The sequence below is a fragment of the Neodiprion lecontei genome, chromosome 7 (assembly GCF_021901455.1).
Source record: "Neodiprion lecontei isolate iyNeoLeco1 chromosome 7, iyNeoLeco1.1, whole genome shotgun sequence".
Classification (NCBI taxonomy): domain Eukaryota; kingdom Metazoa; phylum Arthropoda; class Insecta; order Hymenoptera; family Diprionidae; genus Neodiprion; species Neodiprion lecontei.
This window is the reverse complement of record NC_060266.1, coordinates 7,238,495-7,264,615: the sequence shown is the minus strand read 5'-3', so window position 1 is coordinate 7,264,615 and position 26,121 is coordinate 7,238,495. Positions and strand designations below refer to the sequence as shown.

At 35.1% G+C, this 26,121-nt stretch overlaps 1 protein-coding gene across 2 annotated transcripts in view; it reads left to right on the top strand.

Moving 5' to 3' along the window:
- The first annotated feature begins 6,649 nt into the window (after positions 1–6,649).
- Positions 6,650–26,121, top strand: part of LOC107226392 (protein eva-1 homolog C-like) — a 76,152-nt gene continuing 56,680 nt past the window's right edge. The window contains exons 1-2 of one of the 2 annotated variants that reach the window (XM_046745883.1): positions 6,650–6,906; positions 7,151–8,780. In XM_046745883.1, the coding sequence (XP_046601839.1) occupies positions 8,708–8,780 (73 nt within the window). In that variant the 5' untranslated portion in view covers positions 6,650–6,906; positions 7,151–8,707. Of the gene's footprint in view, positions 8,781–26,121 lie in introns of both variants that reach the window. The other variant, XM_046745885.1, reaches the window with a different exon arrangement.

Here is a 26,121-nt window from a genome sequence, read left to right as displayed (position 1 = left end):
GGCAACCTGTGGGAGCATTAAATGGTTTTCAAGGGGGAACTTTCGCGCTATTCGAAGGAGGGCGTCGAATCTCTTGGCCCGGTGAGTCGAGTTTTGTGAGAAAATTCAGTAAACGTATTCCACCTTATTTTTAATCTACCGGCTGCAGGCTGCGCTCGAGGGCTCTCAAGGGCCCTTCCGAAATGTTTTACTCGCGAACCAATCGGTAAAAGTAATATCACACAGCCGCCCGAATCGAGAGCAAAAATATTCTCCCGATTTTTAAAACGGCGATAATTTCAAAAAAAAAAAAAAAACAATATTTTGAGTGACTTAATTTTGACGGAACTCGGAGAAGTTGATTGCAAAAATAGTTATATTATTTTTTTTTTTGAGATACTTTATACGACGTCGCGAAAATTTTGACCAAACTGTTGAATCTCGTGCTGGTAAAGACTTTTGTTTTCTCGAAAACAAAGATAAACACGTTTTATTTTTTAATTTACAAAGAATGGCACACATTGAAGAAAACGTCTCTTTCTTCCTTCACATTTTCAGTATCTGATTAACGTTTGGAACAAGAAAGAATAAATTTTGAAATGCTGGTTATTGAATGAATTATTGCACAATTATCGATTCATTGAAAATGATCCAAGTTTTTAACTGAAGAAGATAAATACAAGTTCTGTGAAATAATAAAAATTCGTAAACACGAATTGCAATTTCATATTTAAACCCGATTCAACGACGAGACCCAAATTTTAACTTCCATATATTATAAATTTTAATCGGGGTAACATTCTAAATATTCACTGTCACGCAATTATCGCTTGTTCATATTTCGATTGAAAAAAAAAAAAGAAAAAAGCTTACGAAATTGATCAAATTTTCGCACATCTTCAACTCGCAACTGACACAGAGCGTCTATTTTGCACTTGAAATATTAATTTTCCTCTTGAAACCTGATTATTGGAATAAAAAGTGTACCCTGTCTAATAAAAATCGTTTCGAATAATTTTAAAGTCACCGTGTGAAATATGCTGAAAAACGTTTTCCCGACTAGCTCGAATTCAGTTAAACAATTATGGACAATTTTTCAAAATTCAAGCGTTACAAAACACACATAAAATTACCATCTATCAGCCGTCTCATCTTCGGTTATTTGCAAACCTTCTCGCATCAATAAGACCGAAAAAAAAAAAAATACAAACAACAACAACAATAATAAAATATATGTTTTGAAAAAAATTTCCAGACAAAAAAAATCGATATTCAGACAATAACGAAGAACGAGTTCTTTTTAACGTGAAAAATATATTGTTTTTTTTTTCGCGCCAAAAAACGTCCCGCATTCAACGAAACACCGAAACACGGATCTTTTTACGATGGTCCGAAAACGCGTTGAGATTTTTCTTCGTTTCGTAGTTTAATCGATCGTACCGATATTTTTATCTCGGTTGAGGTGCATTTTTTTTTTTTTTGTTTTTTTCTCACTTCGAGAAGTAAACACTCATAGACGACGGGCGTTTTGATGACTGAATTTTTTGAAATCCATTCCCGCATCTGCAGTGCGATCGCGTATTTCCGAGATGAAACGGCCCGGTTTCCCCGCAACGAATTCCGTGGGCAGATATTGGAATAGCTGACATTTTTGAAGGGGCCGGTTTACGCACGGCTTCCGGTCTTCGTGTTAAATTTATTAAGGGGTTACATCTGTTTGTGTGTCTGTGTCTGCGAGCGATTTTTTCATCTCGTTAATCGGTTGGAATTTTTTTTTTTTTTTTCTTTTTTTTTTTTTATTCTCACGAGAGGCAAAATGGCTACCCTAGAAAACTAGAAAAAAATCTGATGCGTACGGACAACGTTGCTCGTTATTTCCGCATAGTTCGCCGGTCGCGATTTTCTTCGCGTGAGAAATGGGGATACAGCGATGCGTGCTGGTGACATTTTTTTTACAGTGCAAAAAAAATCACGACAACGTTTCATTACGTTTACCGTACACGCTGGGGTGGCAATTGATATTGGTGAAAACAAATTTTTTCTTCTCTCACCACTTATTAAGTTGACTCGAAATACTGAAAAATGATTTTTCAACGCGAAATCAACGTTAAAATCGATTAGGAGTGATTAACGAGGTGAAAAATTTGATAAAAAATAATATTAACATAGTTTTTTCCTGCGAAAATCAATGCCGTTATCCGTATTTCTACAGCGTTACTTTTTTGACATGAAATAAATACGAGATAATCGAAAAATAATCAGAGCAAAAAACCGCAACGTTTATAGATCGGCAATAATTATGGTCGGAGATTTTCACATCGATTTCCGGCTCATTTTTGTAAAAGTTTCACCGTTTTTTCACGTTAAAAATTTTCCTTAAAACATTACTTATTTTGTGCTTCTTAAATTCAAATCAAATAATCTCTAATTTTATCCAATTAGAAACGATTGTTTCATACGTATTTATTAGCGATTAATAACATATCAAAAATTCAGCTTTTTATCTTTACGTTGCTCTGATGTCCGTATCACGTTAAGAAATTCAGATAAATCTACGGAATGCGGTGAAATTACTTTTACATTAGTTCAAGTTGCCACTCAATGTTATTTCATTGTTTATACGCATATTGATCGAAAAGTTGACAAAAAAACCAAATCCATTTCGAATCCTTTAAAGGGCCTTTGGGGCACGGGTTAATATTAAAATTACGATCGGATTTCAATTTTAAAAACCATTTTTTTAGTATTCCGAGTCGATTTAATATTAGACTTGTATTTTATAACCAAAAAATTTCAATTAAAAAATTGCCTTCGTACTTTTTACTAACATTGAAATAAAATGCAAAATACATTCTTAATCAAGTAATTAATTCTGGTCTGCTAACAATCTTTCCAAGTGGTTAATATTTTTATTTCATCCAGTAACAATTGTTCGACGGAATCGCTTCGTTCAATGTAAAATTTCAACGACTTTACAAATTTCTACAAATCCGTTTCATACAGTTTATTTCCCCTCGAGTTATGAAAAACCGAACAAATGATTTTCCTTTGATAGCGGTTAACTTTTGCCCACGGCTTTCCACGCACATAGCTACAATAAATTTATATCCGCTTTAATTACCGTAGTGTTTAAATTTCAAATCAATTTCCAATGCGAGCGTTCAAAGTACAAAGCGAAATTTTTCCCCCAAGTAATGGGAAAATATTTGCCAAAACAGCGGCGCCGAACCGAAACGCGGGTAGTGGAGCAAAAAATGAGCACCAACGACGCGAATCGTGTTCCCCTCGTTTATCTACATGCACGCATATCTGCTTCAGAGATAATAGAAACCCACACGATATTCCCCGAATACGCGGGTGGTATTGGGAAAAAAATATATATATATATATATATATATCTATGTATAAAAAGAATGAAACTCGGTTACTACGAATATGCAGGTATCATACATATATATATATCCTTTTTATTCATTTTTTCCATATCCGAGGACAAAGAAAAAAAAACAACGACGAATGAAGCAGGTCAATAAAAAGAGTGTCTCGTTTTTTTTTTTTTTTTTTTTTTTTTTTTAATAAATAAATTTTGATTCTATATACATCGAATGATAACCAAAATATTCATGACTATGTCCGCCAAAAACTTCCATGTACGTATTTGTCAACGTGAAAGAAAGACGAAAGCAAGCTTCGCGAGCAATGAATCATAATTTTGGTCAACATTCGATGTCATCGAATCAAAATTTATTTATTTAAATATAAACTCGAAACAATCATTTTTTTTTTGTTTTTTATTTACGTCGGCCTGTGATTAATTGTTATTTTCGAATGAAAGTTGGATTGATTTGCGAAACTGAAGTCTGTTCAATTCATTTATTTACGATAAATGTTTGAGAAAATTAATAAGTAGTTTTTCTTAAAGTCCGAAATATCGTTGTGGTTTGTAGAAAAACAAACTTTGTCTAGTTAGACGGTTTTTTCTTTTATTAGTTACGTGAATGAAATCAAAATTTGACATCTGGGACACAGACTCGAAATTCGTGTTGACCGGTGTGATGAAACTTGTATACATATATTGATATGTAACATATGTTAATATTGAATCACGGATTCCGGTGGCAAAATTTTTGTCGATAATGTATTTAACGAATGAAAATCCCGATTCGCCTGTCAGATTTTTCTGCACGACATATCTGAACGCTTTTTTAGCACCGTTTCAAGATATTTTCCGAAAACAATTAATATCGTCAGTGTACATGTTGCCGGCTATTTTAAATATGTTTCACAGAAAAATTTGAGCGCCAATTATAGTTACTTATTTACGGACTTGAAGTTGAAAAAAACTGTGACTGCATTTAGAAAAATTAAGAAAATCGTGCTTTTTATTTTGGAGACGTTAAATGTTTTTTTTTTTTTTGTCAATATTACGTATCGCAAATTTTTGCTAATTCACAAAGAATCAATATGCAACAACCTAGTTAAAAAATGACTCATAATCGGTTTTCTAAATGGAATTCGTTTACATTCGCGTATCGTGTGTTTGAGAAAAACATGAGAAAATAGGTCAAGAGTCTGTAATTCTTACGAATCGAAATTGACGATCGGATATCGGTGAAGTTAGTCACTTAATCCTGAGATTTAAAATAAAGACTCGAAAAAATACGTGCAAAATTATTTGCGCAAGTTATATTCTATGACGGATTTGATTTTTTAACGAAAAACTAAACTGTTTTTCGGACGAAAAATTTTGAATCTCTCTTTCTCACTTCTTAAATTTGCTTCCATATTATTCCGGCCAAATACGTCTAAGTTCACGGTTGATTTATTAGGCACTTAATTTTGATTCCACTTCGTTCGCAATTTCCGAATGAACGCACATATATAAAAGGGATATTAAACATCATTAGTAACAACCGTAAACAAAATTAAACGATATGAGAATTTGTGTGTATATATACAAAGCGCGCAGTGGGTAGAAATTGAGTTTTCGAACGAGACTTTTTCTCCCTGAAATTACTTCCACTGCAGGATTGTATTATTATACAAGTTGATGAACTGTAATTTCCGGTCCTTTCTTTTTTTTTTTCTTCTTCTTTCTTATTTTCTGTTCAACCCAACAAAGGCTGCCGCGCCAGCGTAAAATTATGCTGACAAACGCGAGGCGCATCGGAAAGTCTTGCCATTTAAACACAATCTCTTGTGATTCCGGTTCAGTGACGTCACGCGTCTTTTGCACATTTCTGACGTATAACTGTCGAAATTCAAAATTCCGCAGAACTAGCAAAGAAATTTATAGCAAACCAAAATTGTTTTCGCGCAGCGCAGTTTGCGAAATCTTATTTGTGGACCTGGAATTTCAAGGATACGAATCTTATTGAATTCTACAATTCACCGCGAAAAACGTTGATGCTTTTTTCCATTTAAAGTATTATTCATACATTTTTTTCCTGATATCTTTTCCTCAGGTTTTGATATTTCTTCGAAAAATGTACGGTATAACTTTTCAATGCTTCATGTTTGCGAAATCTCTAACAAGATTGGCAAAACGACGGTTCTTATTAATTCTTTCAAATTTTCCATTTCTGACAAAATTACCGTCTGCATTCAACAGATTTAATCGAAAGTATTTAGTGTATTATAATTAATTAATCACTGCATCGCATTCGACCGCGATAAATTCCAATCACGATTAAATTAGCTCGGTATCTATCCGTGTGAATTAGTCGAGAATTACCGATACGATTGAGTACCCGTTGATTTTCAGTTATTATTAATATATCAGCGAATTTTCATAAATTCATATTTGTTGATCGAATATCGGGGAGTATGAAAACGTTTTGCCGGTATGAAATATTATTCGGGTGACACAAAATTAGTAATTTCAACGAATTGAATTGGAAAATTCTCATTTAGAGTCAATAAAGATATATATATATATATATATCGATATAAATTATTTGACAATTATACACAATTATATAAAAAGTGAAGTGAATTGACATCTCAAATTATTATTGTATATCTACATTAGGTTATGTTCCATATTTCGTTTGCAAAAAATTCATAAAGTTTGTTTAAACGTCGCTAGATATAATTTGGAAATTATGAAAAATTTTATTTCAACAGTTTGTCTTAAAAAAATACTCAGAAAACTGGAAAAAAAAACAGTCGTCTCGCCGCCTTAAAGTTACCTCGAAATCGACTAGATATTAAATTCGATAACTGCGGTAGTTTTCGAAAATCCAAGCATCAAAATCGAACAGAGGAACATTTCTCAGCTCGAAACGAACCGGAACGTTAATTTTGTATACTCGCCGATCAAGGTGATCCAGAATCACCGCCTTTTTGAAAAAGCGATTCATTGTCGCTCCGGGGCGGCAGAATAACAATAATAAACTTTCCGATTGGAATCGCGGGATACGTTTGCGGCCGTAGTTTTTACGGGGGGCGGGGGATGAAAACAGCGTCGCATCACGTCGCGTCGTTCCTCCTTCCAGGCTTGTAGTGCGCAGCGGCTAAGAGAACGAAGTTGGTAAAACAGGAGCTTGCGACGATTCTGACGACTGAAGGGGCGGGGGTGAATTCCTCGCGCAGAGTGGGGGGGACTCCGTCGACGGCAAGAGAGAGGGAAAGAGAGAGAGAAAGAGAGGACAGTCACCCGTCAGCTTTCGGCGTCGTCGGGTCGACGGTTCGCGATGTCGAAAGCTTCCTCGATCCTCGGGTCGTATCTCCACGCCGGAGAAAAGTAGAGAATTAAATGGCAACTAATCGCCCCTGAGACCGCGAGTTGAATAATCAAAAAAGCCAACCGACTCGAATGCAGCGTCGCAATGCACCCGAAATGACATTTGCCATTGACAGTGGTTAGTGAGAGTGATTAGCAGTGAGGATTGTTTGTTTCGTCGACTTTCTTCCGCTCAATGATGGGTAATTAAGTGTTCGGCAAGTTATTGAAATTTTACCGCACAGCTTTGATAATAATTTATCATTTATTATTCGAACACAGCTGGTACGGAATTTGAGATCTTTATTCAGTCGCCTTTTTGGGGCTTGTTGTTTCTTGTACGATAATATTGACTGCGTTCCGGAGTTTACTTTTGGCTGGTGAAAACGCTCGGCGTACATAGCGGGGTTCAACCACGGTGTATAAAGTTCTGTCTATTTTTTTCAGCTTTTTTGCAAGTTTCTCGACGCTTTGATATTTTTTCTTTTCCTTCTGTACCTTAGTCTTCTATTTTTTGGCTCGACTCACCGGAGGTGAATAAAAGTTTTGCTTTATCCGTAGGGATTATTACGTCGGTAGGAATGATGATACTTTTGGGAAAAGTTGTTCTTTTTTGCCCCTAGGACATTTTCAATTCTAACTCAGTTTGCAGGTTCGAAAGTTGAGAACTGACCGAAAAGAAGCTTTCAGAAATGTCAAAGTATGTATCGAGGACTCGAGACACCTTTCGAAAGACCAGCATTGTGTACCGAACGTGGAGTTTGGCTGTGTTCATATCCTTGCATGTGGGACGCAATGAGAATCAAATTTTATAAGCGGAAGGTGTTCGAACTAATAGGAATAAGTGAGAAATATGAGAAACGAAAGGTGAATTGAAGCCGGAAAAATTCGTATTGAACGCTAAAAAATATTTCAAATTTTATGAAATCTTTCACCGAATAAGGTTGGTCCGATCATAATGAATAAATGAAAAGCACCGATCCGTTGATTTCGATTAATGACAGCTGATGGTTATACTTTCGTAAAAGAATTGTGTGAAAATACCCTGATTTGAGATTTTTCCATTAAAGCTTTTTAATTAATTAAAAAACTGTACGCAAAATCGATATCGGTTTGTATTAATCAAGTATCGCTTCAGCAGTAAGCCTGTATCGAGGTGATTGAATATTCATTTGTGGAAATTTTTGAAGAATCAAATTACAAAAGAAATAATTAGCTTGGATCTATCAAAGTATAAAAAATACGATGTTTGTATCAAAAAAAAAACGCAAGGATGATTCGATACTGATAAAGTTAACAAACACTAAAGATTCTCCACTCGGATTATTTTTTATAAGCGTAAACGCGGTTCATCTAATACAGTTAATTTATTTTCTTCAATTTCAATTATAGTTTTTGAACTTCTGATTTTCTTGGGGCATTGGATCCCACGTTGTCATCAATTGTAACCTTGACGCGTTCCTATCAATATTAAAAATCTCTAAAGTTTCAGAAACTTTTCTCCAAATTAGTGAGAAGAAGAAAAGAGTCTTGAATGAGTTTTGCCTCTGATCTTTGACTTAAGGTCCAAAAAAATATACGAGATTTCAGATTAAAACACTCTGAAATAGATTTCAGTTTCACTTGGGGAGATAATAAGTTTTATATGAAAGTTCTAGGAAAAAAGAAGGAAAAATTTAACGTTTCTACCATGAATAAAATAACGTATTTCATTCTCTCGTTATTTCACCACTGCGTGAATTTTCAATCCTTCTTCACAGATACTAGTCATTTTTTTCTGTCGACATTCGTCGCAGTAACGTCAGAAGCTTGATTAGAATCCAATATTCAACAGCCAACAGTGAATTCCGATGTAACAAAATATGTTCGAAAATATTCTCACGGACGAAAAATGCCCCGCATATCGTACACGATGACGCATTGAGCGGATAAAAGGAAGGTGGGTAAGAGTACCGTGAGAAAATGGAACCTGTCGACCATAGTGAGTGAATTTAAGGTGCAAGCATGTGCTGGAGAATTGCCACGATTTACATAATGGCTCACCTCTCGAGCATTCGTGCTGATATGGATTATATGGGTAAGCCTGTGAAAGTTTTATCGAGCCAAAGCTTGACGGCGGCAACTGATTTGCTTAATTATGGTCAACGTAGGATAATTGGCATTAATGCGCGATGCGAAAACTTTATTCAAATTCAAAGGAATCGAAATACGACACTGCCACCAGTTCACTAGTCAGGGAGGCCACAAATTTTTTGGACAACAAATTCCATCACATTTTCCAAGTTTGCCAGCATCTGAAACCTAGTTTTCCCTCATATTTCCCCAGTTCTAGTAAAGTACTAAAGCCTAAATCGTTCGGCTTATCAACTCTGTATTCGGTTCAAATTCAATTCGAATTGACGAACAACATATTGTACAAAAAAGTCAGTATAAGCCGGTTTATTTTTGTGACAAAAAAAAGTAAATTTGTTACCTCGAAAAATCGTTTCCAATTCCCATGATAGGAAACTGATATTTTCAGTTTTTTCCAATTCCAGGTTTTCCAGGTTTTCCTAGGTCTCCAGGTTTTTCAGGTTGTCCACGTGTGTGGCCGCTATCTTAGTGTTGCTACGATCGTTTTGCATTTGAATTCAACAAATTGTCACTTTGTATCCGAATATACTGAAAAAAAATTATCATACGTTATAAATTTTTACAGATTTTCACTTTTGCTCTGGTCTTTATTTAAATGAGTACTTTTGTCCAAATTTTCCTGGAGAAGGATGAAAAGAATTCAGAAGTTAATTTTTCTTCACTTGCTGCTGTTACCTATTTTTACGATTGAATTTTAAGCAATCAACAACATTCGTGAAAAATTGCTTTTCTGTGTCCCCGTTTGAGTAACCACAATCTAGGCTTCAGAAAGTTGTTTAGAATGAGGACGGAAGAATTGATCAAATAAAAAAATTTAGTCTCCTATTAATAAGACGAAATATGAAAAATCCAAAAAGCATTTTTTTCCAAATGGTATGCGTAATTTTTCGAAAAAAATTAAAAATAGCATAGTAGGTAAATGTATTGATTAACTGGATAGGTTTTTTTTTTTTTTTTTTTTACTGCGTTTTTCTATCAAACTCGTTAAGATTAAAATAAATCCGATAATGATATTTGATACCTCAAAAATACATAGGAGGTATAATTCCGTACAAAATAATTCTGTTTCCCAATGACCGAATACACACGAATTTCAAAATCAATGAATTATAATGAACACTCGAACAAAATGGTAGGAAAAATTTCCGTTGAAGAATGAAAAAAGAAAGAAAAAATTATCAACAAATTCGTGTACTTTTTTTCAAATGTCACTAAATGCAAAAAACAAAGAAAGTAATTCCATAGAATTTCAAAGAGAGACACATTGGTGAATTTTCTTTCTTTGCGAAAGACAGATAAAGAAAAAATCATCCCTACAATTAACTTCAATTTTCGTTGACAATCACGAGTCGGTTTGAAGGAAAAAAAATCAAAAAAAAAAAAAAAATGTTCAAACACCGTCAAATCCAGAAAACAATGAATCGTCAAGGCCGAATCTTTATTCATATCACGAATTTTCATTTTCCCTTGAAGATAACGTAGCGGCAGGCTTAATAAGAGCGACAGTTTTTCTTACTCGTATAAACTTTGCTTCGTTCTTGAATCGTGTCCGGACTACCGATCGGACAGGGAACGAAACCCTCGAAGGTCCCGGAGGACACAATTTCTCGTCGATTTTCAATCGAGTCACTGAAAATTCGGCCAGTTTTTCACAATGAATACGGAAAAGAAGTAATGATAATAATAAACATGAAGCCTTTTCTACCTATGAAAAGAAAATTCTCCCAACTCTGAATTCACGAATGGTACCTGCGATTTTTTTTTTTTTTTTTACACCGAACGAAAGGTAAAGCGATCATCGAATTTTTATATGGGGAATTCCATGCCAATCCAACCAGCGTCTGACCCTCATCATTTCTGATTTTGTTCGAAATTTTTTGTGCAATTTTCCCAGCCCTGAAACAGTACCCTGAATTTTTTCCGACTTTTTCATTTCACTGGTTGATTATTTACGAACATTGAGAGTGATTTTCAAATTTTTTTTACAATCTTCCAGAAATTCTGTAAGACTATATTTTCTCTTTCAAACTTTTCGTATATCATTTTTCTTTATCAATTAAAACGATGTTTAAACAATCTGAAAATTTCCAAAGACTTCTATTCCTCGCTTAGAACATTTCTAGACTGGTTTCATTGTGAAGTTGATGAAAAAAAAATTTGAATATGCGAAAAATAATTGACAAAAATTGCTCCATAATGAACCCGGTTTAGAAATTTTCCAAGTGAAAAATAGAAGTTTTGAGAATATATCAGGATAATCGTATAAATAATATTTTGGATGACCGAGAAAATTAAAAGTGCGGAAGAAAATGAAAAAAAATTGGCCCATTATGGCCCGGCTTGAAATATTTGGGATAAGAAATACAGTTTTTGAGAGTTTTGCGAGAATTTTAAAAAGGTTTGCTTTAAAATCACTGTGAATATTTATACCTATCCAAGCAGTGGAATAAAAAAAAATTTTAAATTCGGAGTGCTGTTTCAGAGTTCGGAAAATTTCAGAAATTTTTTCAAACAAAATCAGAAATCACGAGGGTCAGACAAATTGGTCGACTCGGCGTGGAATTACCCATATAATGATACGCTGATCGTATAATTCAATCAGGCATTTGAAGCGGAGTACTTCAATTTAATGAATTCGTTACTAACTACAAGTTATTAGGAAAAGGTCCTTCCATTTTTTGGTAAAATTTTGACTTTCCGGACGTTTGGTTTCATAAAATGGCAATTGAATTACTCGGTGATTTTAGAAATAAATTACACGATGAATCGGGCAAGCTAAACAGTGTTACAGAGTAGATGAATTAATCCTCGTTCTAGTAGGTACATGAGTTGAGTAAAATCTCAAAAACCAACTCAACGTTAATTAACAATGCCTCGCTTAGTCGGGCCCCCGTTAATTTAATTACTAACAGGCGCGTAACAACGAGGTGAAAATTTCTGGAATACGCGTGAGGCGCTTCAAGTGAAATATGCGCGACGGAATGAATAAGTGGTTGAATTTTTCAACTCGTTTCAGTTTATTCTTTTCTCATATTTATCTCTCAAGACGTCTATGCGTCGTCACGCTCATTAATGAGATTACTAATTATAACCCGTTTGCCGAAGACTTACCCGATGAATGTACATCTGAATAATTTAGAGAGCGAAGCTCATTGAAGTTGATCGGTCATTTTTAGAAAAATCATTACTTCGCAAATGTAGGATCGTCTCGAAACGACTGATCTATTTTTAACAAGCAAAGTCTATTCAGAGTTTGGAAAGTGAACTCCTTTAAAGTCGTTCTCAACTACCGAAACAATGATTTTAGTTTCAATATCCCGTTACATTAACGTTACTAACTTCATCTGGTGAATTTAGTAATCTTTAAATTTCTTTCATGTATATTCAAGAATAAGCACGAACGATCAGAGAAATAAACCAAAGACGCCCGGTTACAAATTTCGCTCAAAATTCAGAAGTCTCGTATAATATTGACTGGCTGGATTATTAAGGTTCGCATTGGATTGAATGGATGAAAATATGTATTACGAATGAACAGAAGCAACGAACCAGCGTAATTTCTAAAACAGGATATCGGTATTCCGATTTTTATCATGCTGTGTAGTGGTGAGATAATAATAATGTTATTATATATTGACAATAATAGTTTTTGTAGTTTGTTGAAGCTATTCGACTCTGCAGGCGTAGTTGAAACGCGATATTTGATAGCGAAACTGTTTCAGGTGGGAAAAGATAATAATTAACGAGCAGGGTAATTAAACCGGACTAGCCTGCGGCATAAAAAGTGCGTTCGCTGTACAACCGGGGTAAATCATAACTGTGGAAAATTAACGGGGTGAAAGAAAGCTCTAAGCTCACTGCAAACGATCGTCAATCAACGTTACGAGGGTTTGTAATGCCAGTCTACTTGAAGATTATATAGAGATAGACAAAAAGATTGCTGAATCGAGGTTTAGAAAAGGCGGCTGAAATTTATTGAGTCGCACTTAATTCGACATGGTTTGTTTGAGTTATCATTTCTATTTCTCGAGTGAATTGCACTGATTTTCTTTATTTTTCTGTACGTACGAGAAGTTCGAGATGATGTCAAAATTTTACAAATTTAAGGTGAATGAAACACGGATTCAAGAGAAGAATTAGAAAATTCTTAACTAATCAAGTGTAAATTTTCGCCCAAGAATTCCGTGATTTTATGAAGGAATTGCGCGAATTACAAATTTATTTCAATTGACTGATGTAGAGAAATGAATTTAATTTTGCACTAATGGACTTTTGGAGTCGCTGATTACGAATCTGAACTCGAAATTCGAAAAATCGGAATGCTGGATCAAATATGACGAACAAACTAAAACAACGAGAAGAAAAATTTCATGACACGTATGAAGTTTGTGTCAAAATTGGCATTCGGATTTTAATGGCAGATTAGCAGAAAACGCTTTTTTCATAGAAAAGTACGAATTTCGACTCATTGTTCAAATGTGCTAATTTTTAAATACATAATTAAAAATAAATTTCGTATTCTCTTTAGACTTGGAAATATTTCAGGGACCATGTGAAACCAAAAAATTCTGCAGTTGTTTCCAAAAAAGTAGTTCAATAAGTAAAAAGCTCCAAAAAAAAGGTGGAACCCTAATCGTTTCAGTGTGAATTGAAGGGTTCAGAGAGAAAACAATTCAAAATACCGCGAAACCGAAACATCAGCTCGAAGTTGTATTTCGTAAATCTGTAGTAAAAAAAAAAAAAAAAAAACGGAAGAACGCCGGTGAATTCGCAGAAAAGAAAGTGTAAAAAATCATTCTCACTAGAACTCCGTCTGACTAATTATGTCGTTGAAAATTAATGAAAACCTCCGAAAAATATCCGGGTAAAAGTTGGGGGTAAAAAAAAAAAAAAATCGTCCACGAAGGGAAATGTGAGACTCATAATTTGAATAACAATTTCCCTCGGGGCAATATTCGCTCAGAATCAATGTCAAAAATGGTAATCGTAATAAAATTTCAAGCCGCACGGTTATATCGAGAACTTTACGTTGGCTCTTCAAGCTTGCGCTCAACCCCCACCCCCATTCGACAAATTACCGTGTTCCGAAAACGGAGCAGAAATGACAAAACGAGGGGCGAAGTTGAAATTTCGAATTTGAAGGTTAAAGTAAAGAAATCAAGCTTTGACGAAACATGAAAGTTTTGAAAGGTCAGAAACCAGACGCTCAAAATTCCGAAAAAGCAAAATTTCGAAAGTGCAAAAATAAGAAAATTCAGAAAAACCGAAACATCGAAATTCTGAATAATCGTAGATTTTCAGTTCTGTGAATTTCTGGCTTGGTAAAATTTCACCACTTTGACATTTCTGTTTTGGATTTTCGATATTTTTACAATGGGAGTCCCGGTCATTCTGATTGTCAGTTTTTTATTTGATTATCTACAGCCACTCGTAAATTTTAATTTCTGGAATTTGACTCGGTCGAAAGTTTATTTTTCAGAATTTTTCCTCCATCAGAACTTCACTTTTCGGAACTTTGCTGCATCGTAACTTGAATTTTCGGAACTTTGATCCGTCTGGTTTCCGATCCTTCGATACTTTGTTGTTTCTCCAAAGTTCGACTTCTTTACTTCAAGTTTCACCACCAAATAATTCGGAATTGGCCGCTTTCGGAACTTTTTAATTTCGGAACTTCAACCCCGCCTCCAAAACGAAAATAAATACACGCGTGTGATTCGGTAACTAGAAAGCGCCGAGCGATTTGCTCCGCGGTATGTAAAAAGCAATTTGATCGTTTGATTGATGCCCTGCGGAATTGTACGTACGAGGATGTAATATTAAACTGCACACCTGGGGAGCTTTTTCCATCTCTCGTTTACTGAAAATTCTGAATCATCGCAACCAAACACAGTTCGGCTAATTTGACACCGCGTCGAATAACTATGGAAAAATACATTTTGCATATGACGGAAGAAAATCGCTTCCGCGGTAAGCGAGTGTTTCGATTTTTGGTCAATCAACTTTCCTAATATTTATCAGAGACTTTCAAGAGTCTAGTTTCGGAGAACAAACAGGGTGTACAGAAGAGACTTCGCTGCTGTCGCTTTGTTCTTACATTTTTCAAAATTAACAAAGAATTAGAAAAATTTTTCATGAATTATCTGCACATTTCGATCGACGGAAGTGATTTTTTTTTTTTTTTTCTCCCAAATATCACGAATACTGATTTATCCAACCTCGAGAACATTATTTCGAAACTTGACTTTGCGTAAGAAAATTTTCTTGTGAGAAAAACTAAAAATAAATGGTAAATGTTTACTCGATGCAAAGAATAACATTTCTATCAACATTTGTCTTGGGTTTTTTTTTCGGGATCTTTCTAGTTTTCTGAAATATCGCAACGGATTTACATAAATTGAAAACAAAAAAAAAGGTAAAAGTCTGTCATTAAACAGTTTTAAAAGCATACAAGAAATGGAATTTATTCTTTCCACGACAGCCAAAATAAAAACAAAGAATTAAAATCTTGTTAATAGCTTGTGCAATGTAAACTCGAAAGATTCTATAATACGGACTTCTCAAATTCTGCCGCGATATCAAGTTTTAGAAATAATACCAAAAAATTTACAAGGATTTACTTGGCTAAGGAACCAAAAAAAATTTGTCTACCGAGGTCAGAAAAATCACGGTTATTAAAATTTAAACGATTTTGAGGCAATTTTGAATCCAGATCTACAGATAATAAGACTATTTTACTGCTTCTAATTTTTGTTTTACGTTATATCTTTTCCGTATATTCGCGAAAGGAATTTCGTTTGGCGAATGTCACATTCTAAAAAATTTGTCACCTCACGGATGTTTAGAAAATGTGACAGACACAATTTTCAAAATTTGTTTCAGTGTAATGATTGAAGGGGCATCTAAACCGTTTATCCGAAATGAATGTTGATCGGAAGATTCTGTATCCCGAAATTTCGATAAATTGGTTACTCGATTCATGAAAATAAAACTAAAAATTATCACAAATTTTCAACTCTCCAAAATGATAAAACGTTATTTCTACGCCAATTAAAACCGCGATATTATCCGCGTCTTTTTCCACTTGACCTCCGTTCCGAAATTGGACGGTAAAAGTCATCGGCAGAATATTTCCCGTAGAAATAGATTGGCGTATTCAAGTGCAGATCGAGAGGCGTTGATTGGAAAGCCATAGACGACGGGTTTTCGCAGTTGTGACGAGGAGGATGATTGTTTGATTGAAAAATATGAGACGGAGGGAATTGGGACGAATTGCCGGCTCCGCGGAGCCGGCGATCGCATAAAATTTGAATATTGTTATCGGCGAAGTTTAATGATCGTATATATAATAAGGAGACGCGGTGGAAGAAGCCGGCTTATTGGAAACGGACGTTAAGGGGGATGGTCTTCGAGTCGTTGATATTGATACGCGAAGCTTCGCGAATAACCGACGATCGAAATATACCGCTTTCATCTTTCTAAACCTAACCTTGGATTCATGAATATCATCCAATATCCCTTAGCTATGTATTCCAGGGTGGCGACAGACGGCACTGAGAAAAATGTTCATTTGTTACGGTAACTAGAAAAATTCAGTAAAACAGGTATCGTTAAAAAACAAACTGTTTGAATATTGTTGGAATTAGGAAAAACGAGGTACACCTAACCATTTTGCGACTTTGTCGATCCTTTTTCGGTTATTGCAACGCAAAATCAGTTTTTGAGGTTTACTCTACTTTTTTAGTTAAACAAGACTTTGACGTCAATTTATTCTTGCACGAGCGTTAAATTTTCGCAACGGTTGCAAGAAAATCTAGCAACAGTGATCGTAATGAGAAAGAATAGTAACGGATACTAGACTTTTCGGTAACGGTTAGAAAACTAATTTTCATCTCGTACCTAGAACTATATTTTTCGATTGTGGTAAAAAATGAAAATAGTTGAGGACCGAGCGGTAACCGGAACTAAAAATTTTTTTTATTTAACAAAAATTATCGCCACCCTGTATACTCATTCCACTTGAAATAACGTTTTTCAAAACTTTCGCACTGTAATTTCGAAACCGTTTCTACGGTTTCAATGAAACTCTGTATACACGAGGAATTCCATACGAACCCAACAACGACCGAGCCTCGCCATTTTTGATTGTGTTCAAAAATGTTTCTGCAGTTGACCCAACTCTAAAACAGTAGTTGGAATTTTTTTCAGATTTTTTACTCAACCGCCTCACTATTTATAAATGTTGAGAGTGATTTCGAAAAAAACCTTTTTTCAAAATTCTCGAAAAATTCTCAAAAACTGTATTACCTTTTCCAAACATCTCAAGATCGGGCTCGTGACGGGCTGATTCTTTTACCATTTTTTTTTTTTTTTTTCTTAAAGAATTTTATTGATCTACTTAAACATTGTTTGAACGCTCTGAAGAATTCCGAAAAATTCTCAAAACCTTTATTTTTCACCGAGAACATTTCTAACGTTTGATTTACAAAGATACGGCCTGAAATGTGTCACCGTTTCCTCCTCATCGCTTAAAAAAAAAAAAAAAAAAAAAAAAAAAAGGAAGAAAAAAAAAGGAACCAAACCGAGGTTTTTTATCACGGCAAGCGCATTCCTCGAAATCTCACGCGCGTCGAAGATCGAACGAGTAAATAAATTGAAATAAAACAAAAAAAAAAAAAAGAAAAAGAAAAAAGAAACAAAGTAATCCATGTTACACAGTGTGTAAAAGAAAAGTATATTGGCGCGGAATTCCCCCGCTTTTATTTACTCTTTTCACTTTCACTTAACGATACCGAGGCAAAAGGGATCCAACGTCGGATTGAAGGGTCCCCGGATACGTGAGATGGTCCGTTGAACGCGGATCAAGGTTTGCATGCCTTGACGGTGCAAAGAGAAAGAGGAAAAGTGGATCACTTTCTCTGCACGTGACCATCCACCACCAAGCCTAATCTCTCACCTGTCGTATCGATACCTTCGCCATTAGGGCGATTTATTCCTACTCGAGCAACGATACGTCTGGCTTGTGAGAGGAAGAAAGAGAGAGAGAGGGAGAGTGAGAGAGAGGGAGAGAGAGGGAGAGTGAGGGAGAGGGAGAGGGGATAGATAGATAGATAGATATATGTTCATTTAGCTTCCTCAGCTATTTGTTGTACATTTATAATATTATCTTGCACACAAGTGCATACATATACATTAGACTGGGCCAACAAAATTGACTATTTTTTTTTTTTTTAAATATATTGAGAATATCATTCAGTATGGCAAAAAAAAAATTTCATGAAATTTTAAGCCTTTAATATTAACTTTAAGAGGTCTATCATCGCAATTTTTGATTTTTAGTCATAATTTGATGTTTCACGTCAGAACTGTCGAAATATTGAAGTGAAAAAATTTATGTTCACTTATCCCTTTATAAAATTAAATTCCCTACAAAAAAGGTCTGATTATAGATTTTTGTCAGACAAGCCGTTTCCGAGTAATTAAGCTTAATAAATTGATATAATTTCTCGATTTGACTTTTTTAATTTGGAATTTCGTGACTAACGAATCAATGAATGTATAAAAAAGATCATGACAGATTCTTAAAGGAAATTTAATGTTCTAGAAAAAAGATCTCTTAATATTTTTGCCTCAGTTTAATTTTTCAAAAGTTATTCTCAATTAAAATTGAAGAAAAAATTGAAATTTCAATATTGTTTCGAAAAAATTTAACGGTTTATTATTATTATTATTATTATTATTATCATTATTATTGATCGAAGTTGGCACCTCGAAAAAAAAGCGCGTGGGTGGCCCCGGTGATTTCGGCTCCTGATGTTATCTGAAATCAAAAATTCCCGATGATTCTTGATCTACAGACATGTCATTCTCATCGGCACTACTGAGGTTAAATTTTGTGGATAAATAACGAAATGGCGGACTTTGAAAAAAAAAGGTCCTTTTATCTTAGCAAAGAAGGGGTTGTAAAATAGAAAGTTGGGGGTGAAAAAATTTCTCGGCAGTTCCGACAAGAATGACATATGTCTGTAGATCAAGAATTGTCGTGAATTTTTGATTTCAGACAACATCAAGAGCCAAAATCAACGGGGCCACCCACGCGCTTTTTTTTCGACGTGCCAACTTCGATCAATAATAATAACAATAAGAACAATAGTTGAAAGAATAATTGAAAATCGTAGTTAACAATAAGCAATAAAAAAAAAAAACATTTTAAGAATAATAATAGTACTATATGTATGGTCTCTCAACGTCAATTGTCAATAAGAACAAAAAAAAAATAATAAAGCTTAAATTGCACTGGGCTGCCTAAAAAAAAAATAAAAAAGCACATTTGCACATAATAGTGATTCACAGATTCAGGACTCAAATTAAACACAGCCATGTAACTGCACATTAATCCAACGCGCTCACAACATCAGCTCGCTCAATTGCCATAAGATGATTGAAGGAAGCTGCTTTAAACACATCCAATGATATCAAAGTAGTAACAATTGGCGGTAGAGAGTTCCAAAAGGTGATTAATTATATTAATAATAATAATAATAATAATAATAATAATAATAATAATAACAATAAACCGTTAATTTTTTCAAAAAAATTTCTTTTCGTATCTTTAATATGTAAATAAAAACATCCTAAATATCCAAAACGATTAATTTTTATTCTCCTACGAAAAAAACGCCCTCCAAAAAAAAAATGAAAATCGGCTCAAGTTAGCAGACTACTACCTTAAACTGTTCCAATTTCTCACAGTCTTTCACCTCTGTCGGTAGCGCATTGTACATCCTTACTCCTTCGTAGTACGTGCATACTTTTTTGGGCATTTTTTGGTCCTCCTAAATGGTAATGCTATACTCCCAACTCGACTTGTCCCTCTTCCACTTCTCGTTCCGACTATCCGCAGTCGATTTTTTTATTTCTTTTGGAAGTAGGTTATTCACCGTTTTAAATATAAATATATATATACATGCATTGTAATATAGTCTCTGTCTTATCGACGTGAAGTGTAACGCATTGGGAATTTCCTCGACGAATGAGGGAGACAGGGAGAGATGAGGAGGAGAATGTAACAAAACAGAGATATTTATTGGTTTCCTGGGACCTGCGTCCCTTGTGTAAACAATAGTTAGTATAATATAATGCGTTATACGTATATATTAAAGGGTCAGTTTCGTATTATTAGGGCGTAAAAAAGCCGGTCAATTAAGATACGAAATCGAAATAGTACTGCTGTTGCGAACTTTTGCGTCGGTGTGATTTTTGCGACTCTTTGGATTCGTTTTATACTCAATTAAATCGTGACAATGTGACATAGATTGCAGAATTTTTGTTGAAGTAGCAGTTTGAAAATTAGATGGATCGAAAAAATCCTTGCTTTGCAAGTTCTTTTTTTTTTTTTTGTTACAAATATTACAACGGATAGGAGATCCCTGGATTTCATAGATTTATAGAAGCTTGCGTTGTTTCTGCAAAATCATGAGTAACAAATAATTTTTTCCATTTTTTACCGATCTGATGGCTATTTAAAAAATTTACCCGTCACTTAAAGTTTCCATTGAAAATCACCGACTCCTGTTCCGGCTCTTTTTATACTCACTCAGAACGATCGATCGAATTCTAACGACGTTCCAGAGTCCATGATGAGAATGATTTTGTAGCATTTGTTACAAATTCTTTGTTCTACTGAAACCGTAATTTACAATCTGATACTGTATTTTGAATTTTTGAACGATTCTGCATTTCCGAATTGGCGATTCTCACATTGAAAATTCTAGCATTCATCCAACGCGAAAAACTCTTCCGATAATTCGGTCAGTTCGGATAAATCCCTAACTCTCAGCTCTCCGCAGATAAGATTCAAGTTACGGTTTACGAGTTCAAGATGTTAATCGGATTACATGCAAGGAATATAAAGACGGCAGGTATAACGAATCGGATCGCGTGTATGTTCGAAGAATAAAGATTGTAGCGAGTAAGGAATACCGAATATCGGGAGGATAAACCGATCTCGCGGTGTATCAGAAGCGAAGGATCGAAACGCGAGTCGAGGAAAATACGCGAAGCTCGGCGAAATTGGCGTACGAGAGTGAAAGGGGGAGGGAAATTAAATTGGCGTACAGCAAAAGGTCGAAGGTTAAAAAATGTATACGTGCGTGCGTACATACGGGGTGTCCGTGCCAACTCGACCAAATTTTAACCGCAGCATTTTCAATTTGATCAAAGCTTTTCAGGTGCTAAATGATATTCGTGTCTTTGCAACCATGCGTTTTTGTTTTTTTATTTTTCACACTACCACGGAAAAGTTGCAGTTGGGTTGTGAACGCATAAAAAATTTTACGACTCCGCCTATGTTTATTCTTTGAAAATCTCGAATTTGCGCGATTCGATGTTCCAAAAACGTTCCTGAATATTTTTTACCCCGTAAGAAACTTGTTAAAATTGTAAGAAAGATGAATTTACCTTATTTACTATTTTTATAGCGAATAACACGCGATATTTTCCGTAATTTCAAAAAGTTTATCGTGGACTCAAAAATATCACAGAATATTTTTTAAATTCTCTAAACGATCGGACGTCGATTGTTGAAAATGAAAATTTTCGTCCAATGTTACAACGATAAGACGAAGGAAAAAAATGATTCCAACATAAAACCGATCTTGAAATAATTGAAATTAAATCTTCAAATTTCCGACCATTTCTCAATAGTTCTCCAAAAAAGGTTGAACCGTGAAATTGTTCAAATATTCACAACCCAATAACTGTAGATTAGAAATTCGTTTGAAAAGAAACTTGCGCCACTGGATGAAACTTCAAAAATTTCAACAAAATTCAAAATGGCGGCGTAAAATCTTGGTCGGGTGACAAATCTCGATCCATCTTCCTCCGATCTCGATATTTCTTCAACATCGTATTCGGAGTGTCTCCGCCTCTTTCCTCAGAGGAAGAAGATAAGCAGCTTCCGCAAATAAACCCAGCAACGAAAGAAGAAAGTAAAACGAAGGAAGGAACGAAGAGAACATGAGTGGGAAAATGGAAGAGAAGAAAAGAAAAATCATTCGGAAACATAATACTTGTGACGTTTGCTTCGCCGTAGTTCCGAAAGCTGCGCAGCGATGCTTTGGCACAAGAAAGATCTCGGGGCGATTTAGGGTTGAAATACGGGTTCGTATATCCCGGGTGTGTATTTTAATATAAGGGTAACGCAGGGCCGTTCGAGCCCTTCGAATGGGGCGGATATCTCCCGGCTTTCCTTTGCCTTCCCCATCCCGCAGGACTCGACAAATTTATAACGAAACACAGTATCCAAATCCGCGTAAATCCTCGCCGAATTTAATAAAATTGTTAACGGCTATCGGACACCTTCTCCGTCGGCCAATATAACCCGAAAGGATTCGAACAATTTCTAACCTCCCTCCCTCTCTCTCTCTCTCTCTCTCGCTCTCAATTTCAATTCCACGCTCGAATAAGGTCGTCCGACATCCAATGCGAGGGACGATTCTTATTTCGCGGATCTGACTCGAAGCGGTGGATAAGGCTATTGGCAATTAGCGAAATCCGCTTCTGACTCGGCCCTTAATGTTTCATCGGTCGGATTTTTTCGTTACAGTGAGTCTAGTTCTGGATATTTATAACCTTGTGAATATAATCGAATCAATTTTGGTAAATGCATATATTTTTTGTGATACCCGTTTCAAAGATTTAAAATTATTGAGTATTTGAAAAATATAATCAATAATGATGTGTATTTAGCAATTCGTTTTTGGAAATTGAACATTTTGTACACTCGCAATTATTAAGTATTAAAAAAGTATAACCAATAGTCGCATGCATTTACATAGTAATCCGGTTTTTGAAAATCAAACAGTCTGTAGTGAGCGGTTAGGGAAGAGAATAATTTTTTTTTATCTTGTGGTTAGGTGTTTGCATTGTGCGGGGCATGGTTGAAAAATCGTTTATTTTTTTTTTTCAGTTTAAAATTTCCGTTCGTTCGAATCGCTAATTTCGCGTACTGATTTCATACGAAAGATAATGACCGTTTTGTATTCGCTTTTCTCAAAATTGTAGGAAGAAACTTTACTTATTCTTTTCTTTCCAAGTACCCAGAAAATAATTACGATATTTCAAAAATTGTCAGTACGTTCGGTGTCAAGAAGTGATCAGAATAATGCCGAATTATTAACACTGATACATTTTATAACAGCAATTGCATTTGAAAATTGTTATGTTATTGTTTTCGTTCGATATTGGGTGAGTTGATCAGTCATGTATATGTAAAGTAATTCTACGGTATTACTTCGCTGATTTGACATTTCGCCTATTTGCGCCAGTTAGATAAGTAAATAAATAACAACACTCGAAACATATCGACATAGCTGTCACGTCGTCCTAAACGACGAGTGTGGTCGGTTCAATAATAGACACTGAAGTGTCAATATACATTAAAAAACTGTAAGGTAGAAACGATTGGGATATAATAACTTTTAATTTAGTTTCTTATATTCTTACAGGTAAGAACATTTATCTGGTTCAAGTTAGTTTATAAAGTTGTTACAATTGTGAATAAAAAACTTGTATTCTTACAGAAACACAATTTAGCTGTTTAAACCAATCGTGACTAAGATAGAGATTCTCAATACATATATTTATCAAAAAAGCGTCGGTAAGTTAATTTGAATTAATTTTCATAATTTTCGTTTTCTTTTTCTTTTTTCGTTTGAAACTCGTCGTTTTTAAATATGCAAACGAAGGTTATCATGTTGCGAAGAAATGAATTCTCCTCCAGAGTGCAATAATTTTCTGATCCCTGAGAACGGAAAACGACATGTATCAGAAAAAGAGGAAAAAAAAGTATCACGGGATAAGTAGAGTTGAGCTGAGGTGGAATGCCCCGTACATGTATATTCTTATCTCGTGGGCCAAAATCTCTCAATCACTCGGCAAGGGTCGGAGGGGGAATTGATCACGCTACATTAATCTGATTGTGAAATCGCATATAATGGCTTTGAGAAAAAATTTCCTACAGGGGATATATTGTACGTAAGGCGTTCCGATAATCGATTTTAATTTCTTTTTTCACACTCCAGTACGCGGATTTTTATTTTATTGGGAAGAAAAGAAGGACGCAGCAGATCGAAATTAAGATACACGAATCTCAAGGTTTTTTATGCGAATCATGCATTGAGTTTGAGACTTGAACGAATAAAGTTCGTTCGAACATAATTACGTTCAAAACAAGTTCCAGGATTCTGTTTGTGAATAATATGTGGCACCTTCCGTGCAAAATGAACCAATTTTCACCCTAGCCACATTTTTCGATTTTTCAAAAACTTTTTTAAGCATCTTGAAAGAATTTCTGAAACCTGCGATTCGTGTATAGAATTTTTGTCTCTGATTGCGAAATATGAAAATTCACTAAATGTCGTTTTGAGGAGGGCCCCCACTCGGGTCGAAACGTCAACATGTGTCGTTATCATTGAACTTCGTATCCGAAAATCATTTTGTTCGTCGACGGTGAGGTCAAGAATTATTTTTACATTACGAACGACGTCGACAAAGGCAGCAATATACTGGAATGATTGAGAACTTCGTTATCTTTTCAGCAGTGGGCGATTCCACAAAATTGATCACAGCAATGTGTTGAATGTTCAGATTAGCCTTCGCACTGTCATCCGCCTCACTCACAGACAATAGCACTTAACTCTAGACTGTCGATATCAACACATTGCGTATGAGTGTTATTGGCTGGGTAACGAGCGTAAACATAATTCAAAATTTCATAATGTTCATACGTGAAGTAAAATAAACCAGTAAAGAAAAATACACAGCATAGTTGAAGAAAGTGTTAAAAAAAAGGTCATTCATTTATTTATAGTTACCGACGAGCCATAAGATAATTTTTATAATAGAATAGAAGATTAATTCCCCTATACACGGTGCAAGCCAAAAAATTTGACCTGATAGTTTAAATCGAACGAGAATAAAAAATAAAATGTGTACATAATAATCATCGAATTCAATTCAAAATTGTCGTAAAAGTGAATGAAGAATAACGAAAGTGAGGATATCGGATAGCCGTTGGTGAAATTTGCATGAAAACGTCAAGCGGTTGGGAGAAGTTATACAGATATCGAAGGAAGCTCGAATGTGAATACTTGAGTGTGTACGTGTTATTTTATTTAATCGCGTTATTTTATATATTTGCAATTTCAAGCCTCGTCGTGTATCGGTTTTCGGGTTATTACCTGATCAGGATTCATTTCTTTCACACTTCGCAGAGATTTCTTCACGCAATTACAAAATCAAACCGACTCTTGTCGGCAAACTGATCCGCTCCGACCTTTTATCCTCGATGTTATCCACGCGTGGTTAAATACAAACTTTGTTGCCGTCAACTTGAGATTATCTTACGACCGTGAAAGGACAAACGGGTTTTGAATGTCACAGCGAATAAATAGAAATAGCAGAGGGTGAGTATTGTTCGATAGACAATGTCGACCGCGTGTTTACCGTAGTTCCGAATTTTCAAGTGAAACAGAGAAAAAGCCATTTTTCGTGAAACCGAAAAATAACCGCACAGGATCTTTTACTCTTTGCTCCGTACGTAGCGGGAAGTAAGAGGAACTTACTTTCTGCAGAGCGAAAATCAAGCGTGTCAGTTATCGACACCTTTAGACCCAATTATTGACACTTTTACTTTCCAAAATTATAAATTTAAAGCACAAATTGTGAATTTCTCGATTACTAAAGTCAATTACTCGACCCTTAGACGCTACAAATTTATGATCATGTCATTTTAGAACTAAGGATCAAACAGCTGCAATCGAAAAAGGTGAATAATTGGGACAGGATTATTAAATGGTAGACTCACCGTAGTTAATTATTCGTTGTGACTGCCAAATGCCTTCGCACCGTTGCCGATCAAGCTAACAAGGCTTCGGTACTGATTTGGGAAATAAAAAATCGAAATTTGAGATATTTTTAAGTCATTAATGTGAACGACGTGAGAACTTGATAACGGAAGTAGCCGCCAGTGACGAACAGTACACAAGATTAATCTCGTACAGCATGTATTATGTTACGGAGTTTTATGGTCATGAATTTCGAAATTAACGTTCAACGGGAAAAGATCTCTCAAACTAATCACACGTTACGGTTTCCAGTGTTATTTCTGTCACTGGAAAAAAGTGTCTAGAGATCATGCCCATACATTAGTGAACAATATCAGTTTTTGACTTTTCTAACAATGTCGGACCATTGAGAAAAATCTGAAAAAATCATGGAAAATCACA